Source organism: Heliconius melpomene, chromosome 10 (assembly GCF_056956725.1).
Source record: "Heliconius melpomene rosina isolate 202511_hmr_F chromosome 10, ASM5695672v1, whole genome shotgun sequence".
NCBI classification, from domain to species: Eukaryota; Metazoa; Arthropoda; class Insecta; order Lepidoptera; family Nymphalidae; genus Heliconius; species Heliconius melpomene.
In genome coordinates this window covers 7,718,678-7,739,744 of record NC_140398.1, presented here as the reverse complement: position 1 = coordinate 7,739,744, position 21,067 = coordinate 7,718,678, and the positions used below count along the sequence as shown (strand labels likewise).

General features: G+C 30.8%; 1 protein-coding gene across 1 annotated transcript in view; it reads right to left on the bottom strand.

Annotated features, from left to right (window-relative positions):
* Positions 1-818: 818 nt before the first annotated feature.
* Positions 819-21,067, bottom strand: part of LOC146535391 (transmembrane protein 205) — a 34,265-nt gene continuing 14,016 nt past the window's right edge. The window contains exons 2-5 of the mRNA XM_085191470.1: positions 13,374-13,543; positions 8,136-8,299; positions 4,114-4,236; positions 819-2,407 (exon numbers count right to left, since the gene is read on the bottom strand). Of these exons, the coding sequence (XP_085047596.1) occupies positions 2,246-2,407; positions 4,114-4,236; positions 8,136-8,299; positions 13,374-13,543 (619 nt within the window). The 3' untranslated portion in view covers positions 819-2,245. The remainder of the gene's footprint in view (positions 2,408-4,113; positions 4,237-8,135; positions 8,300-13,373; positions 13,544-21,067) is intronic.

Sequence of the window (21,067 nt, the reverse complement as noted above, 5' to 3'; positions counted from 1 at the left end):
CAAGGCTCAAGAGTCCGGCGTTGAATTCCGCTACTCAACACGCATTGCCTTGAAAAATTCGGTGGAAAGTGGGGAACGGAAAGTCTTAACACTATGTTCCCTTTCTCTCTCCATCGGTGTCCGGAATACAGCGTGAAGCTGATTTGTTTTATTTATAATTCTCTTTGGTCGTTGTATTTACCTACTCTTTTTTCGTCTTTGAGACTCCTTTTAAAAATATATTAATTAAAATGAAAACTATAGTTAATTTAATCTTAGCGCTGATATATTTTTTTTGTGTAGAAAATTAGAATTTAAATCCAAAAGGGTTTATTACCGTTTTATCATTGTACTAAAATACTTGGACTCTCGGTCTCTTATTACTCTTTTATTTTAGTCTTAAATAATTGAACTGTGTCGGGACGAGAAATGAACGTGACTCATCAATCCTTCAGCTACAGTTTCTCAATAAATATTTTAAAATTGACATAAATTTTAATGTGTAAGATAATGCTTCATTGCACATTATACAAGGAACTCGTTTTGGTTATTTCGTAAGATTTTTATCAAGATTGGGATATAGGGATATGAAGTAACTGACAGGTATGGCCTGCGAAATAAACGACGCGGTTCAATTTTAATCGTATATTTAATATTTTAATACGTTCATTCTCTCGAATAAATAACAAAATCTTACATTAACATTCAGATCATCAATATATTAGATTAAATACATCGCTACATACGGTACTAACTATTATTAGTAACTAAAGTTATTGAAAATTAATTTAAAAATATGAAATGAAATTGTGACCTCAGCCTAGCGGCGTAAGCTGCTCGATCACGTCAAATGCGTCAAGGGTCAGTTCACGAGGCAATTAATACTGCATATTAACGATCACACACCGCTTACAGCTGACTAGATCTTTGCAAAAAAGCATCTAACAACTTTAGAAAATTAATTATTCCATGTAAACGAAACACAATGTGTAGTTGACCTCGTAAATGCTGCTTTTGGCGGTTGTTGCGGCTACAAAACTTATTCTACATTATAAGCTAAAGTTTATATATGGCAGTAGATGAAAGAAAGCAGTCAATTCGAGATCCTATCAAACAGCTTAGGTTGCGGCTGACGGTGACGTACACTATACGGCAAGAATATAATTTACTTAAACAATTGGCTACACTACTTACTTATGTTGAAACAAATGAAAATATTTCCTCAATCATTTCTTTTGTATATTTTAAAAGGATTAAGATATGTATTACACTGAAAAGCCTTACAATTCCATCCATTCAAGGTAATTCATATCTTTTACTCGTACTTAGGTACATAATAATATATTTAATTAATTTGCTTATATCTAATATTTTATACAATTTCACTCCAAATTGCTCAGTTCGTGCGACCAGCGCCTCAAACACCCGACTCGATTAGCTACAATCTAAAAATCTATAATACAGACCACAGCCCGTAATCGAACTAGTAACCTACAATGGTTAATGAAATGCATACAATATAAAAGGCAAGGGTTACTCCGAAAATTGGTATTTCTAATAATGAATTACCTTTACGAACAAAATACAGCTGTATTTCGTTTATGCAATATTCACCTTAGTAGACGAAGTAAGGCATAGGTTTATTAAATACCCTATTTGTACTAGTACTAGGATACATATACAGCTATACTCTAAGCTAAGGTATTAGAAATACGTAATTTGTGGAGTTTCCTGTATGCACTTTAATTTGTTTTTTTTTTTAAATGACGTTGATTATTATAAAGGTATAATATGGGTGGAAGAAAGAGCAAAATACAATGATTTATTTTGATAGTCAGGTGTATGACAATGATAGATTTAATAATATATTTTTTTAATGAATGTAAGTTTCATTCACCAAAAATATTCGATATCCAGTTACAATACCTCAAAGGCTATGGTAAAAAATGATTTTCCTGTATTATTATTTTTTTCTTAAAATGTTAATAGATATTATCCAAGAAATGACAATTTGAAGATATACCCAGAAAATATAAACTATTGCCTATTCGGCAATTATAATTCGTTGATCTGTCAAAATGAAATGACAGCTACATTATTTTCTTACAAAGGCACACAATGTAAGTAAATTCGTATTGTAATATTGTTGAAACAACAACAATAAATTCCTCTGCCTTAACAATGGAATTTAAAATCATTCACAAATAGTAAACACTAATATAATTCGAGACTTTGAGTTGACGCTGAGTAGCCATACTGAGTTTGTTCAATGGCACATTGAGTCTACCAGGATCATGGTGGAATAGAAGGAGCACCCTAAGGTAATCATGGTGCCCATCGCTATAGACGAATGATAGGCTCTAAAGGTCTTCAGGACGCGGAGGTAGCGGGGACAGTGGGCAAGCTCACCGAGAACTAAGCGGCCGACCTGAAATTAATAGAAAAATCGTTAAGGAACTTTACATTAAGCTTATCCTATAATTTAATGATATAAATTAAAGCTTGTGGTCACTCATCGTGCAATTTATACAATTATATATTTATACATTATTTATATAAAAAAGGTTATTTAAAAGTATATAATTAGCTAATTATATATCGCACTTCATACGTTGTTTAATGATAAATTAAACGTAAAATATTAAGAAATAAAATATATTTATAGCTTAGTGCTAAACGTTGAAAATAATAATAATTTGAAATGACACGTCGCATGTCGTTTGAAATTAAATACTAAACACGTGTTTTACATTTGGAAGATGATTGACAGTAAGACACTGTTGCTAAGTAAAATAAATGTCTGTCTTGTTTTAATTTGGCTCGCTTATCTTTCCACATCAACAAAATACTTGACTCGCTGTAGTCTTATAAGACGGTAATAGGGGGTTCAACTTTAAAACAATGAACTCTTTATATTGACAACAAAGTATATTAGGTAGGTAGTTATAAAATATATATGTAAGTAAAAAAAAATACTCTGATTTATTTTAAATTCTTAAAACGAATTACTGTATGAAATGTTCGCTATCATTAGAGCGTGTATGGGCGATTTAATTAGAACATGTTGTACTCTCACACTGGCATTACCAAACAAGGACGGTAGAACTTTTTAAGATCTGACATATTCGGGTTTAGACTCTATGTGTCATCTGTGGAATCTTTACACCTTGTACGTTATAAGATAATTGAATTGATTGCATAAATTAATAATTGTTATTTTTAGGTGTTAGAGTTTTATAATAAAATAGTCTCAATTAAACATTAATAATACCGAATAAGAAGTACTACTTCTATTAAGTTAGTAATATTTCTATTTTCAATCTACAAAAATCAAATTTACATATTATATAAGTATGATTAGAAAAATGATGACAAATCAAAGTATAAAAATCTACTACTATTTACATATACATATATATTATTCGTCGTTAACAGTACCGTACAAATTGGTCTATTATATTTTTTTCACATATTATATTCATTGATTAACAGTTTATACAAATTTGTATCGAAGCAACGAAATTACAAGTCCGTGACTTAGCAATCATAATTCGCTAATCTAATAAAAGTATCGAGCGTATCAAATATTTATATAAAAAGCTACGTATGTTTGTAGATACGTATGTATGTTAATTAGTCGTCTTATTAAATCGGTTGATAATAAATGTTACGAATACTTATGTATCGTTTATTATAACATTATTGTTTATCATAAATAAATTTAATATCTAATAGTGAAATTCTGTCTGGTAATTAATTAAAAATGTAGTTTACATTTTCCAATTTTACCTGTCATATGCCTTATCGACGTTGATATATTATAAGCAAAAATATATCATTAAAAAAATAGAAATATAAATTATAATCATCCCCCATTGCAGCCTAATAATATAATTATCACAAAGAAAAGAAAATATAAGATTATTTTATCAATTTAAAGACATTGCAATCTGTATATACATGCTCCTTTACCATTGTAAAATACAGTATAGCCTTCTGATTTTTTGACTATGTTCACTTGAAAAAACATAATCGAAATCAAAATCAAACTTGCGCAGCCATCTAACTTCAGAGCGACCACAACACGTCGACCTTACTGTAGTAATATATAGTAATTTAAAATAACCAACTCACTTCCTGTCCACCGCCGGCGGCTTCTTCCATCTGTGTTTTGACGTGCTTCGCGCGCAGCATCGGCCGCACGAGGCAGAGGCGGACGTACGCTTCGATACTGAATACTACTAACAGCAGGGCTAGCTGTAACAAGAGAATAGGGAAATTAATATTAGGTACATAAACACTTTTAACGTTGCACTTTTTGATAGTAAGCGCGACCGCTATGTGTTCGATTCCTATTCGGGGGTTAAATTATTTTGATTTCGCTCGGGAAAAAAAGCGCTATGTTAAGTTCCGGCATATAATACGTAACGTCTCGATGCAAGGAAAATGGGGAATGGACTGTGGAGTGTCTTAACACTTTGTTTCCTCTGCCTACCCTACTCTGTGTATTTAAAAGTCATTATATATTTGTATTATAATCAACGAATCCCAGATAATATGTTTTGTTATTTCTTAGCTCTAGTTAAAAAATATGCAGTAAGAGGAACAGAGGTGGAACCCCACCAGTCAATAAAACAATGGATGACAATACAAAAACATATATTTTCATATATTTTAAAAACATATAAGAAGTTTAATATATAAAAAGTTATTTAAAATATTTTTCTAAAGCCTTAGTAACACAATACACGTGGATATATTTGATGTTGGTTTATGATTTATGACTTTAAGCACGCTTATTACTGTTGATTAAAACAATGTTATAAATTTTTATTGCTGTTTCACACTAATTTATGTTTCTTCCGATTATTTATGCAAATACTATTCTATTTTCAGGTATTTAATCGATCAGTGTTTCATTTTTGTTTTTATCAGGCTGAAAAAAAATCATTGTAATTCCGATATACGTATCTTGTTTTACTACAAACTTAACACTTCAGGGTCTCTCTTCCTAGCCTGCTATATGCATATAACAGCGTGATGCTGAACAAACAAAATTGTAATCTTAGAGGACGTTGTGGCGCAGCGGCACAAGGGTGTGACTGTAACGCGACGGTTGTGTGTTCGATCTCCACTCGAGGAAGTGAAATATTTATTTCGTTTACATTTCTATTTCTTTGCTCTAGTGGCGAGGCAAAGCGCGGTGTTGAGTTCCGCTACTCAATACGCAGTGTCTCCAGAATTTGGCAGAAAGTGGGGCACGGAGTGTCTTAACACTAGGTTCCCTCTGCCTACCCTGCTGTGTGCGGGATATAGCGTGAAGCTGATTTTTTGTAATCCTTGTGTACACATGTTTGAAATATTGTTATTTAAAAAAGGGTGTAATAGCGTAAGTGTAATCTGTTACATCTGTTTTTGTTTTTTTCGTTATGTATATTTTTATACTACGAAAGTGCAAAACATATTTCAAAATTAACATTTATTTTATTTCATATAGTAGAGTATACAAATCAATTTTATAAATCGTAAAAACCTTCTGATAATACAATGTAGCTCGTATTTTTTTAAAAAGATTTTATGTATCTTTTGATAATTAGTTTTATAGACTCTTAGCAGGTTAAAGGTGTACACTCTAAGCCGACGATGTGTTAATATCCTAAATTTAATCGATTACAAGCTCTTCGTAAATTGTTTTGTAGTTTACATTAGATATTTTTTTGATCAGCTTCAAGGTAGTCATAGGGAATTTAAATGAACCAAAAAAATGTAACCTAAACCCAAAGTAATACTAAAATTACTAAGATTCCCACAATTGCTTTTTATAAAAATGGATGTAAAAGGTAAATAGTACAATATGATCGCTCATAAAAAATATTTATAGTTACGTCACCTATCTACAATATGTCAATATCATTTTGCATCGAAAAGATCTAAAAAAGCTATTTTCGTTTGACATTTATTGATAGCGTCGATGATAATAAATTGTACAGTAGGAATGAGCTATTCAAATATTAATATTAAAATATTTATATATTTATTTAGTTCATGAATATCTAGTTAATTGGTAATTTTAATTACTTGTCTTATAATCGAAGGTTGAAGATTTCATTTAGAACAATGGCGTGTGAATGTTATGTAATGGTGTTAATCATAGGCTTATTAGAGGATATTATTTGGTATCTTTGGTCTTTTCTGTGGGAATTTTTATTCTGGATAAAAACTGTTTTTTTTTGTTTCACGCTATATCCCGCGCATGACAGAGTAAACACAGGTAATCTAGTGTCATGACACTCCGTTCTACATGCACCACAGTTTCGATAAAAGAACAAAACTTCGCGCTTTTTTCATTAAACAAATTCAATATCTCGAGTAGGAATTAAACTCAAAACCATCGCATTTACAGTTAGACGCTGCGCCCATGGTCTCAGTACGTAGAAATTATTTCTACTATCTTCTTCGTTCCTTGCTTCATTATTCTTTCATAATTATTTGAAAAGTGATGTCTTCAAAAAATCTTTTTACAGGTGCTAACAACAAAACCAACTATCAAAGTAACTACATAAGTAAGAACCTACTATAGATAATTTTTATACGGTACTTTCAAATTCTAAGAGAACTAATTTAAAAATGAGCTATTAAATTAACATCAATCTATAGTGTTCCATTATATTCTAATCATCTATTGAGAACCTCCATTTTATTTTAGCAATATTTGATTAATGGTTCTGCCATTTTAGACTTTAGTTAAGATATTGCAATAATAAATTGCAATGCTACTTTAGTTTAAACCTTGGCACTAATATAATAAATGCTTGAAAAGTTTAAAACTTATCTCATTAAGGAGTACATTCACAAAAATGTATAATGATAAAGGAATGAAAACGTCATATTCAGTGCTCATCGAATTAGCATGGCAAGAGTGAGTGAAAAGGTGACATTAAAAATGAAGAACTAGCGTTTGTTTAGCTGATTGCGACTGTATGTGCGAAGGTTGTGGGTTCAATTCCCATCAGGGTTGATAATTTTTTATTTTCCTCGATATGGAAGGCAAAACGCGGCATTTTGCACATAGCAGGGTAGGCATAGGGCTCCTGGGAAGTGTAAAGACACTTAGTTCTCATTAAAACACTTCGGTTCTCTATTTTCTTAGGAAATTAAAGTGTTAAATATTTTAATTTCTCGAGTGGGAATCGAATCCACAACTTGTCACGTTCACAGTAGCGCGCTTGTGTCACTGCACTACGAATGACATCAACTTTTAATAAAAATAATATTTAATACTGTAAAATTTTATTACCGCGCCACTTAAAAGCTACCACTTAAAGTGTCAATGTATAATTTTTACGAATAATTTAATAAATTTCCTTATTTAATTGGATGTTGTATTTTATTTCATTAATCGTGCTTTAATCCTCACATTAAGGTCAATTGGCATATAAGTACATCGAAAAGTCAAACGAGCAAGGTAAAGTAGGCGCCATATAAAATGGGTTGCCATTTCAAAAATAAATATTTTTAGCAAATTATTATGATATCTCTTAATGATACTTAATATTTTTTACAATATACTATAAGAATTCCTATATTTAATTAAATCATTATTATACAAAAGTAAAATTAACACAGTTAAAATAAATACTGGCAGCTCTGGAAGCAAACGTTTGGTTTGTGGTTCTTAGCAGGTGTTTAAAGATCAAAGCACTTTTCTTTGTAAGCCTCGTCATTATAGTTTTACTTTGTTGCAAAAGTTGATAATGTTATCTTTGCTTTGAGCCTTAAGCTATTTTTGGAATAAGTTATTTTGTGTAGGTATTTATTTCTTTTCTTTCATTTTTTTGCACAGGTTAAGAAGAAATAATTTCACCAATCTTCCTTATCCTCTCTAATTTTACATGATTCATTTGAAGAAACTACTGGTTATAACAGAAGATTAAATTTTTATTTTTTAAAAGATTTATTTAATATGCTTATATTATTTTTCTAGGGCCTTGATTGACAGAGTGGTAAGGGACTCTATCTAGCAAGGTAAAGGTTCTACATCCATCCACAATTAATCATCTTAAATATTATTTTTTTGTTAAAGAAATAATTTAATTTAGGTATGACCTTATTACCCTTAATTATTTAAATGAAAAATATATGAGTTATCAACTTACTTGTACCCAGGAAGTATTCTCGAAGCGGGTGAGACATTGCGTGCGGAAGTACGCGAGCGCTGCCAACAGGCTGACCAGAGAGTTGAAGGCGTAATACACGGGGAACAACACCGTCTGGACACGACCGAACTCGTGGCGCGGGAGGGAGAAATACAACACTATGCCTGGAAAGAAATTAATATTTAGATTACATGGCTAAACATGGTTAGTAGTTATTATATATTTTATATCTTTGTGTTTGATTTTATAAACTTAAGGTAAACCTAGGCTTTCTTATAGCTGCACGATGTATCCAGCATTCAGCAGGGTAGGCAGAGGGAGCCTAGTGTTAAGAGACGTTATCAGTGGGAGACTAGACTCCCTTGATTATCCAAAATAAAAATATTTTAATCTATACTAATATAATAAAGCGGAAGAGTTTGTTTGTTTGTTTGTTTGTTTGTTTGTTTGTTTGTTTGTTTGTTTGTTTGTTTGTTTGTTTGTTTGTTTGTTTGTTTGTTTGAACGCTAAGATCTCTGGATCTACTGGATCGATTTACTTTGTTTTTGTTTTGTATGAAAGCTGCATTCTTCAGAAGTGCTATAGGCTATATAATATTACATTACACATATGTACTAATAAATTAAAATACTTTCTAATTTGACATGCAATTTATTCTGCCATGTTAATAACAACCGTCGTCGCTACGCGACCGCGTTCGTTACCGCGTCATTTTGATATTCATCCTTACGAAAATAAATATAATAGTCACTTTTAGCATTTAATCTAGATTGAAATTATATTTCTATAGAAATTATATTCTTATATTTCAAGCAGGCGTAGCCGCGTCCGAGTCCGCTAGTTTCTAAATATCACTTAAAAAACCTAGTGGGAGATGTTCAATTTTATTTGAAATTATATGTTAACCCAATACCTATGGGTTAACAGAAAATAATATTAAATAAAAGAACCTAAATGATTAAATAAATAATATACCAGCTACTACTTTTAACCTTACACAACTGACAATTTACCAACAAAACGATTGTACGACCTTTTTGCAGTCAAGGGCGCTATTTAGATTCGATTGTCTATAGTGAGATTAACGGGCCTCTAAGTACAGCAGTTACAGATTTTAACTTAAGGTTGCACCGAGGTCGTAGGTTTGATTTTAGATGTGGACAAATATTGGTTTAATATATTTCAGGCTTCTGGTCTCAATTGATTACGATAGTAAACTCAGAGTTAGCTTTATATATTCCCCATATAGAAGAGTATGCAGATATAATCTAGTGTTAAAACACTCCGTTGCATACGCACCACCCAATTTTTATATATATAATTTGTTTAGTGGTGGGATTCGATCCCGTGCCTTTGTCTTATTTCCAGAATGGGGAATAAAATAAATAAAACATTTTCCTCGAGTGGGAATCAATTCCGGGATCGTCGTGCACCACGATGGACTCTAATATTTTTACAAAAATAAATGGCTGTTTTTATATATAAAATTAAAGGTATCGGTATTATAAAATTTTATCCTTATACAAAGTACACAAACCTTTTCTTATTAAGTAAATCAGATCAAACTATAATTTCGAGAATTGAACATTCGACCTTACCATATAATAGTTTTATTATATCTACATACTTTTATATATAATATTTAGAGTGAAATGTCGTTGTACGAGAAGGTCATATTAATAGAATTCGAGGCGTTGAGTCATCAATTGAATGAATCGTAATTGAGGATTACTATAGGAAGTTCCTTGTACGCCATTTTATTTCTATCCCACAGATTATAATAAAAATAGAAGTTTTACTAATGATACATCCAGTAGGTATTATTAATTAAATGCATTTCTAAGTAAGCCTATATATAGTAATTTTAGATTATACGATATTTTTACATGATATTCAAATAAAACATACTCGTATATGAATATGTGTCCATCGTCGCAATGGGACATTTGACGGTAATTACGAATTATTGTTTGTTTGATGTTGATCCTTGTTACTGGAAGTGAATTATTTTCATTTTTCCTGTAGACAAAGCGTAACTCTCGTCCGTCACTCGTATTCTATACAAATATAATTAAATTTTCAATTTTATTTAGATAGATAACTACGACTAAAAGACTCATATGGGGGCCTTAGAAATACGCGATCAGGTTACGGTAGTTTTAAATACAATTAAAATATGCTTATAGTTAATACGATCCTTATTTTAAAGGAGATATATTAACATATTTGGCAATGAAAAAAGAAAAGAATAATGAAAGTCGAACATATATAATACTTCAATACTCAGAAAAAATGTAATAGCAAGTACAGATGCCCATAAACTTGTTTAATTGATGTAATAAACCTGCTTTGGTCGGTCGCTATGTAATGTTTTTTTCCTATATAAAATATTTTCTTATTATATACTTTTGAATTTTTTGAACAAAATGAGTTTTAAGTATTGTATAATTAGTAAATAGTCATTGTTTTAATTAATGAATTGAGTGTCATTTAAAAAGAACTGAAGTTAAGGTAAAATTTTTAAAGCTTAAACTTAAATGATTTTATCCAAACTACTACAAACAATCATACATCACATTTTAATATATATAGCATTACTCACCTTTTTTTTTGGTTTCACGCACATATCAGGGTTTTATTTAAAGAAGAATTTAAAGAAGTTATTATCATTTCGCATGACATTTTAATAAAATGTTAACAATATTGTCGACCTTCCCATACCTAATTTATAGCTTCATCATTTAGCCTATTGTGGCGTCAAATAAAATGTAAAATATAAACATAGATAGGTAGCGTTGCATGTAGAGTGAAAATGGAATATTTGTTTATTTTTCTTTATTTAAATATTTTCATATTATAACGTGGAAAAGTTTGTTTGGTTGAACGCGCTAATCTCAGTAACTACTGGTTCAAACTGTAAAAATCATTTTTGTTTTGGATAGCCCACGTATTGAGGAAGGTTATAGGCTATATTACATTACGCTATGACAATAATAAAAAGATAATAATAAAAAGATTGCAAGCAAGGGAGAGGTTGCGACCTTTCATGCATATGCTGCATAAATGGTTATTTTTTTTTAACTTTAACCGTTTTAAGTTTGGGACTTAACCAAAGTTGAAAAATCCAAATTAAAATCCGCGATAGCATGCCTATTTTCCAAAGATAATCCACGAACTGTAAATGGTCATAAAAAGTCTATTTATTTAAACAAAGTATATAAGTTAATTGAATCGGGCACAAAGTATTCGTGCAACAAATTGCATAAATTTTTACATTTGTTCGTGTAATAACTTTAAAAGCACGTCTTACGAAAACATTTATGATTATTTTTTTTATATTTATAGTTTTTATTTCAAAGGCATAAAGACTTTTTTGTGGATTTATATATAAATTATCTTAATATATTTAATCTGTTCTCAGAAAACTTTAAATGAAGATCAAATTTTTTATATATGATTATAATAAAAGTGGTAAAGTAATTTAAAATATTTAACCGATTGTGTTATCTTTGATTATAATAGGATAACATAATTGCACTTAATTTAGGTATTTGTATATGGAATTTAAAATAGAAGTTTTTAAAATAAAATTGTGTTTATTATTTGATAAGTAATTTGTTCTTTATATTGTATTTTAGCCTCCCATCAAAGTCCATTTAAATCTTTAAATTTAAAGACAGACCGACTCAAGATGAAGGTAAATGATAAAATAAATATAACAAATATTTTAAATTTAGGAAAGTAAATGGTAAACGTTATCTTATTTTACTCGACAACGGGATTTAAAAATAATGTTAAAAATTAAGACGTAATATTAGACCGTTTTAAATTATTGGTTTCAATAAATTTTGCAATTGAACGATAAAATTGCTAATGAATTGACTATATTTGGATTTTTACCTTTTTAGAACCATCTGGACTGACTCAATCTAAGTTACTTGGAAAGGAAGTTCTATATATAGTAAATAAATAAATCTATGACTAATGATAATGACAGGATACATGTTTACATTATAAATTATAAAACGGAGACTATTTCTTCGTCCGTAATTAGGTATTATTTTATAAAGGGATTAGTGATGGGCTCAAATGTTTCTAGAGTATATTGTAGACTACCAATTATTTTTCCAATAATACATATACATGTATAGTATAGAGAATGAGAAGAGAGAATTAAAAAAAACTTAAGGACACGTAATGTGATACTTAAAAAAATCCAAATATTCTTTATTTCAATTTAAATTCTAGTTATTAAAATAGAATAGAAGAATGGTAACTTATCTAACCGACATATTGTAAAAATATATGTGTTTTTTGTTATACTTCAAAACAATAACAGTAACAAACAATCCCAGTCAAAATAAGCATATTCTCTGAGAAAAACAATTCGTCTTTAAGATAAAAATAATCAGAGAAAAGATTATTATAGCAAATGTCTATATCAAGTATCAACAGAAAATATTATAATTATTTGTGGATTTACAGAAAAAATATATATGTATAGAAAACATTTTTAATATCTGTAGTACTGAGATGAAAGTTGATCTATACAGACTTGACCGAAAATTGTGCGGAAAGTGGGCAGCGTAATGTCTTAACACTACTTGCCTACCCTGCCCTATGCGGGATACAGCGTGTAAAAAAATATTGATACATTTTTAGTATTTGTTATTTTATATAATTTGTTTTTTTTTGCGTTCAAGGCTTTCGGATTTTAAAGAAAGTATTTTATTATTTTGCAACTTCAGAGTTATCTGATAAAATAAAAACATCTAGCCTCAAGATTTGGAATTATCGTTTTATATTTATAATTATCTAATTATTTAAGCCCTGTTTATTATATTTATATAATGCTAGTAAATAATTAATCCGTTCTGCACTGATTTCACTATATTTTAAATTTAATTTACATATTTAAAATATTAAATTAAATAAAAAAATATATAGTCCATAGTCTTTGTTTATTAGGTGTATACCTAGTAAACTAAATTTATTGACTATACATATTTTTGACTGTACGTTAGTAAAATATATTATTTAGTTTATACATAAAATTCATTGCGCAAAGAAAGAAACAAGAAAGTAAGAAACGAGCTGTTGTTGTTGTTGACAGACGGACAAACAGGCGGACAGACGTTCAACAAAGTAATCCCTCCTTCTATAAGGGTTCTGTATTTCTACTTTTAAGGTACGGAACCCTGAAAACAAAATTTGTTTTCTCCAGAAAATTCAACTTACCAGACACTAAAGTCATCCATATTTGTGCTCCCAGGTGTGTCGCGACGGCTCCCACGTACAATGCCTTCCATCCCCTCAAGTTGGCACTGGAGCCAGACTTGGTAAGCCACGCCACTATTACCAGTACTGCGAGCGCTACGTGGAACGGCTGTGTCGTTTTCGTTGCTATGCTGTAACAAAAAGAGTTAAATTAGTGATTTTTCTACGTATTTTTAAAAGATTTAAGAGGATTAAGGGAGTTGCCTCATTGTCGTTCTGAAAATATTTGTGCAATATAAGCAATTTTTAATGATAATCTTGATTCAATTTCAATAATTACAATTTTAAATAATCGTGTGAGAAAAAGAAAAGATTGATAAAAAAAAAGATAATACTACAAAATTAGAGAAATCATTTTCGAGAATAAAATCTATGTAATAATATAATATATCAAAAGAAAATAAAAAAGTAATTAAATTAAAAGTACATTTCACGCATAAAGGAAGTGTGCAAAGGTGACCTTATCATTTCCTTTGTAATATAATTCTTAAGCTGTAATAAAAGCTATTTTTATTTACATATATTTCTTTTATTATCATTTATTATGCGTGTTTGATAACAAAGCAATGGGGGCGTCGTGTTTTAATGTAGACCTATTTATCTATTTTATCTTTCGCGATTTCTGATATGTTATGTAAAAACTTTATATAATTCTATAGACTGATTTTATAGAAAGATTATAAACGAATGATAATCTCGCTTTGGTAATTGGATATGGTAAATAATATTTATACTATAAATTTATACCATCCTAATTCATAATTTCCAATGTTCAATTAGTATAGAGTTTTTTATGTGCTATATATTATATGAGCCTATACTCAATTTAGATTCAACTCTTCAGCTCAACCTAGGTCTCTCTGGCTTACTAGGTACCTCTGAAGAATTGTTCAATTCTTCAGTTCAGAGTGGTGACCATATTATATTGTACCAAATCTATGTGTAATTGGCAAACTTCAAGTTTAAGTTAGTTAGTTTAAGTTGTTGAATTTTTATGTGTGGGTCAAATATGTATATGGTTTCTTAGATTTTATTAAATCAAACAAATCGATCTAATGTAGCGAAATACACAAAAATATAGCGTTGTTATCTTTATCGTTAGAGATATTGTAACGATTTCTTATCTAACATCGATCAATGTCGCTAAGAAATTACTTAGAAAGTCCACATTATCAGTCGTTGTCAGCCATTTTTCTACTATCAAACGACTCGACTCGACGAATTTTTTCTACGAGGGATTCAATTATATTAATTTCCTCCGCTCTCGCAAGACGTAGATCGGCGTTTAGCTCCGTTATTCTACACGTAACATCATGAATAGGCGCTGATAGTGGAGAACGTAGTGCATCTGTCAAAAAGAATACCAATTCATATGTCAACGGGATTTGAACCAGCTATAAATAATAATTTATCCATCTATAGAATGTTATTAACATGCATATTATTATCGAAGTGTAAGAGCGTGACGATAAATCACACTTCATGTCCAATGGAACATGGTCTATTGAAACCAATAGAGTCAATTGTATACACAAAAATGTTAGATTGGTAGCGGATTCCTGATTTATTAGTTATGATAAGTTAAATATATGTGTTATACGGAGAGTATATTAGTTTTTAATACATTTATGCTGTATCCCATATAGCAAAAAAGTTGCGTAAATGAACCGCGTTTTGTTTTGTTACCAGAGTAGAAATCGAACCTGCAACTGTCGCTTACAGTACCTTAGTCGCTTTATCGCTGCGCGACGACGTTTCTATATAAAATCTTTTCTTTTTTATCGCCGGTCGTAAAGCGTAAAGTGCGATGTAAAAATAAAAAAATGAGTGCCTTTATCTTCTTAAATATGAAAGTGAGTTAGGGTAATTCTTTAACATCATAATATACTAAATGAGATATTTTAGGCCAAGCACTACGGTCTCTGCACATCTCTTTCTTCTTACATGCCCTCCGGGGGGTTCTCGTGGTTTATGCGTGACATCCTCCAGTATCATCCATACCTTAGTTGTTAAAGGTCAACCGAGGTCTTCTCCTGTCTATTTTAGCGATCACTCTTGCTAAATAACATATTTATATGGTTTTAATGGCATTTAAACACTAATTCACGTTTCTAGGAGCGTGAAATCGATATCGTTGCTATCAATTGGCGACGTGAGTAAAAGCACGTCACGCTATGATAAAATGGAGCACCAGTTAAGCTGGCTTAGTTGGTAAATTTTGCAATATTAATGAGCATTTATTTTCTTAAGAAAAATGCGATTTTTTTTTAATTAAGTAGCAAAACTTTTAATAATATAATCTTAGTGCATTTGAGATGTCTCTATTTTAATGATGAATTTTATACTGTTCCCAGATATCAGGATAGGCTTTGTGGTCGTCGTGAGTCGTCACGCAGTAGAACGGCGTTTGATTATAAACACAACGATTTTTATTTCGCTGCTCTCAAAATAGATACTAAATACTGCGTTGGGTGAGCCGAGAACGGAGTTCTATGTTTCCAGAACGAAACAGAACGGAGTCCTATTTTCCCAGGGTCCCTCGATTACCCTGCTATTCGTAACAAAATCTTAAGACAAAAAATATATTAAGAACGCTTACTGCTTAGAGATACAGATTACACCTCTGTAGACTGTTTGTTTTCGATAAGAATTCAATTTGTCGATAATTACTAAAAACTTAACTATCACATACGTCTGTAATGTTACTGGTGAAAGGATTTAAAATGAATGTGTTAAAAGCATTCTTCAATTATAAGATAATAAAAGTGACTTTAATTTTTTTTGTAGGTCCATCTTTAGTTATACATTGTGGAATGTAGTTTAAATGTATTATTTTTAGATTTGATTTTATAGTTTCCTCACAGCACAGTAGATAGAGGGACCTTAGTGTTAAGATATTCTGTTTTCCGCTCTCCGCTATATTTTTAAGACATATTTTTTTCTGTGGCGCAACTTAACGCCGCGTTTTGTTGCATTACCGAACTCGAACTCGAGGGAATGAAAATATTAAATATTTAATTTCCTGAAATTATTGGCACAAATGATATAAGTACAACTAAATAATTTAACATTGATTTCAATAGAAAATTGTAGGACAAAGTGAAGTCATTATCGAAGGGATTTATGCTTTGATTTCTCTATAAATATATAAAGTATTCTCACAAGCGTAACGGGTAAACAAGATAACAATATCGATGAAAGTTTTATCATACAGTAGATGCAGATTTCATTGAACCAGTTTTTTAACTGATAAGCACGTATAGTTTTATACATTTTAAAGGGGGCCATTGTACCTCCCTCAGGATGGATGATTTGTTGAGACAGCTCCAAAAGCTTCCACTGGTGGAAGTGGAGGCACTGGTGAAACCATGGTATTCCATGGTTTCACTAGTGCCTTCACTCAATATGCATGCGCGTCACGTCAATATGCATACGTCCTCACGTAGACTAGGTTCCCAGGTTCCCTTGTCTATCTTGCTGTGTGTGGGATACAGCGTGAAGCTAAACAAAGTGTTTATAAAAGTGCACTACAATTTTAGTCACTATGTCAACAGTTTTCATTTTGAATTATCTATTGATAGCATAGCACCTGACGGTCGTATGACTCAACCATTCTAAAGACACAATTTTCGTACGAATAATTTTAAAAACGTCCTCGCGCACGGTTCAATTTGCGAGAAATTGAAAAAACAAAAAGCGAGCTTGTTTGTAAGGAAATGAGGATAATTTATACTCAACACTGGGAATCGAACCCACAACTATGGCGTTTACAATCTCCAGCGCCACGAAATGTTCGATTTTTTAATTATTTAATCAATACAAACATTATCTTTGTATGTTAAAGTCGGTATATCCTTAAGAAAACAAAATTCTTATGATAAAATATTCCGGGCGCGTCCATTGTAATCGAACAATAAATAAACATACACTGTTTTAGTACAAATCAAAATGTCCCACACGACGCATTGCTTTATATTTGTACTCGATATTTGAAAGAAAAGAAAAGAAAGAAAGAGAAAGAAAGAAAGGAAGCGAAGTGAATTATTCATTTTACTTTTCCCTGAGTCCTCTTAAAGCGAGTTTTTGTTCACGTTTTGGAGAATTTTGTGTTCAGGTTCAGTGTAAAGTATCAATGGGAGTGTAGGGATGGTAAAATATTTTATTATCAGCTTAATAGTAAAGTAGATAAAGGGAACCAAACCTAAGGGGAGGAAAATATTTCATTAAGCCAAGTAGGAATTGAACCCACAACTGCCACGTTTGCATTCAAACGCTATGAAATGAACGCCTCTTAAAATACTTGCAGTTTTCAATTGATATTTTCGATTAATATCGAAATCTTAAATATCTTTAATCGTGGCGTGGCGTTCAGTTACGCCAATCAACACACAGTCTCGTCAAAAATCGGTGGAAGTGAGAAACAGAGTTTCTTAACACTAGGTTTCCTATGTCTGCCGTAAGCAGGATAATGCGTAATACTTCCATTATATTATTAAAAAAAAAAATTGACAAAATAATATAGGGCAACCCTAAAACAATAATAATAAATTACGAATGGCGATGGCGGTTCGAATCAAAATTTGTCAAATAAAAAAACTAAGTCCAGTGTTTACGGATGCAACTTGATTGCTTTGAGCAAAAAACTCAACAACTAAAATGATTTATCGTATTCCCCCATTAAAATTAAAATGTATAATATTGCTTATGGTACCTACTTTTAGAGTTAAATAATATGTTTATATTATTATACCGCATTAAGAAGATTTTTATTGAAGTTTTAGCGCAGAGAAATATTTCATATTTTCATTCGGTCGCTTCACGGTACCTAGGCAAAGCGCGGCTTTAGGTTCCGCCACTCAACCCGCCGTTCATTCTCATATTTTTTCTTAAATAATCCAATATGGACATTAATTACGTAAAACGCACAAAATAATTTTAAAAGATAATTCTACGAAAAATAATAATCAAATTAAAATTCACTTTTCGATGAAGTCATAAAACGCGTTAAAACACTTCGTATGTAATAATAATATGTAATTATTTTTTTACATTAATAATGCAATTTTGGCTATTACACGGAGATAATCCGATATTAAAGTTTGTACAAATTAATGTATTTTTAATGACAGCACACCATCTTACTAAAAAAATTTAAAACTGATATACTTTTTTTATATTCGCTCTTAACTGTTTTAGGGACTTCGTGAAACTTAACGCCGCAATTTGTCTCATTATCTAATACTTTTTTCTGGATGTACCGTGACCATAGTGTTCAATAATTATGTTTTAAAGCCGTCTTAAAGAGATTGCGTAATTTTTTAACATAAGAACGTATAACTCGGTGCATCTTTGTATGGTAATCAACTAACAAACAATGTAGGTTAAAGATTATGTAGTTTTTTAGTGTTATGAGAAAGTTAAAATAATATGTCAAAAGTTACATTTTTAAACTAAATATTTTACACTCCGTTCCCGTCAAGATACTTTCGTTCTCCAGTTTCTGGAGGCATTGCTTGTTGAGTGAGTGAGTGAGTTAGTTGAGAAAATAATAAACATTTTATTCCCCCGAGTAGGAATCGAACCCGCAACCGTCGCGCTTACAATCGCAAGCTTGTGCAGTTGTGCTACGACTACCTCAAATAATAACATACAAATAATAAGATTTTAAATTCGAATTCAGACTGTAATTGCTCATTAAAAATTACAACTATATATCTATAAAAGGAACTTAAGCCTCTTTGAAAGGAAAAGAAAGCCTTTCCATAAATATAAATAATGTTACATAATACTTATTATGGTATTTTTAATATATGCTAAGGAGAAAGTTCCCATAGAACTGTTACACGATATGTGTATAAATGATTGTATGTAAATTTTATTGTAGGTAAGGAAGTGTATACAGAGTGTTCTATTTGATTTTTAACCGACTTCACAAAGGAGCAGCCTCCTTTGTTTGGTTGAACATGTTAATTTCAGGAACTACTGATTCAATTTTTTTTGTATTTGATGGTTATGGAAAATTATATGCAAAATATATATTACTTTATGTACCTTCGGTCAAAGTTAGCTTAGGCGTTTATATTTTCAAGATATAGCAATAATGATGTAGGTACTAGGTTCATTTACATATTTTACTAAGTAATAAATATATATCTAATGACTTAACAGGGGGCTATCAATATTTATTATACGGGTCGACCATTTTAACGATGTGAGGTAAATTTTACAGCTATTTCATACTAGATGTTTTGTGGTTTTATAGCATATTGCAAAATAAAGGAGAACAGAGTGTTATACCACTAAGTTCTTTTTTGTAAATTGAGATATATTTAATGGAAATGAGAATATAAATCGAATTTAAGTTCTATTTTAGTTGTCGTTTTTTTAACTAAACATTAGTTTGACAGATACTATTATCGCCTTTGAATTCCGCCACTCTATACCATAATGTTTCGACAATTTTAATGAAAGTGCCACAGAGTTTTAACACTAGTTTCTCCTGTTTCCTCGACCTACCCTGCTAAAAGCAGCGTGAAGCTTACAAAAAAAACGCATGTACACTAACCTTAAAAGTTTTATAGAATTTATTTATGAGAGGTCCCTGTACTGAATAATGTTTTTTCGTCTAATCCTCTTTTGGAAGAGATGAATTTAGATTTTTTTTACTTTCCGTATAGAAGACATTTATTTGTAGTAGGCTTAAAAAGATATCTATTCCTTTTTAAACTTTTTATCAATAGTTAATATGCAATATGTTTGTATGGTCATGCATTTATATGTACTTGTTACACGCATAGAAGAATGTACGTCTCATATTATTATAGTTTTTAATTTGCTTTTTATTTAATTTCGTCGTTCATCGTTTACTTTTAATAATAAGTTCACGCTTTATCCCGTTACCATTTTACTCACTAAGTGGGAATCGAACCCGCAACTGTCGACGGCCTCATTAATAGGTATTATGCTGATAAACGCAATTATTATTTAAAGACTAGTTACCGTTATTTCAATACAACCAGCTTATAATATTACTTGAAGACCGTAACGCATTAAGCCGAATTTGATACGGTTTTTTCAAGCGATGAATGTTAAAGGTTAAACCAATGTTAAACGTTCCAGATTTGCTATTTTCCGATTAAATTTTGTTATTTTTTTTTAAATAAATCAAATAAATTTATTTTGTAAAACAAAAATGATTAAAAGTTATTTAACAAATAACTTTCATCGTGTTTCCCCTCTGTCTTTGCCATCAAGGTTCCCTGGAACAACGTCTAACAATTAGTGCAATAGTTGTGGGTTCAATCCCCGTCCGGGAAAATGTTAATTGCATTTTTTACATGGCTGCAGCCATTCCTCACATAATATCCCAAAGGATCGTCGAGTGTTAACTTATCTAATCTGCTAGGCTGGTCATGCTTAATAAAATAAGCTTCAACAAGCTAACTTAGCTTAGCTATTCTAACACTTTTGTTAGGGAAAGTAAAATTTAAAAAATACATTATTATTTTCTTGTGAGTCAGTTAAAATGAACGTAAAAGGTAACCTATGTGACCGAGACCTTTCGTATCATTAAAAAATCAAGTCTCCGTCGCGTCGCTCTAATGGCTGTTTGTTTTAATCTCAAATTAAATGTTTTCAGTCGTTATAGAGACAGA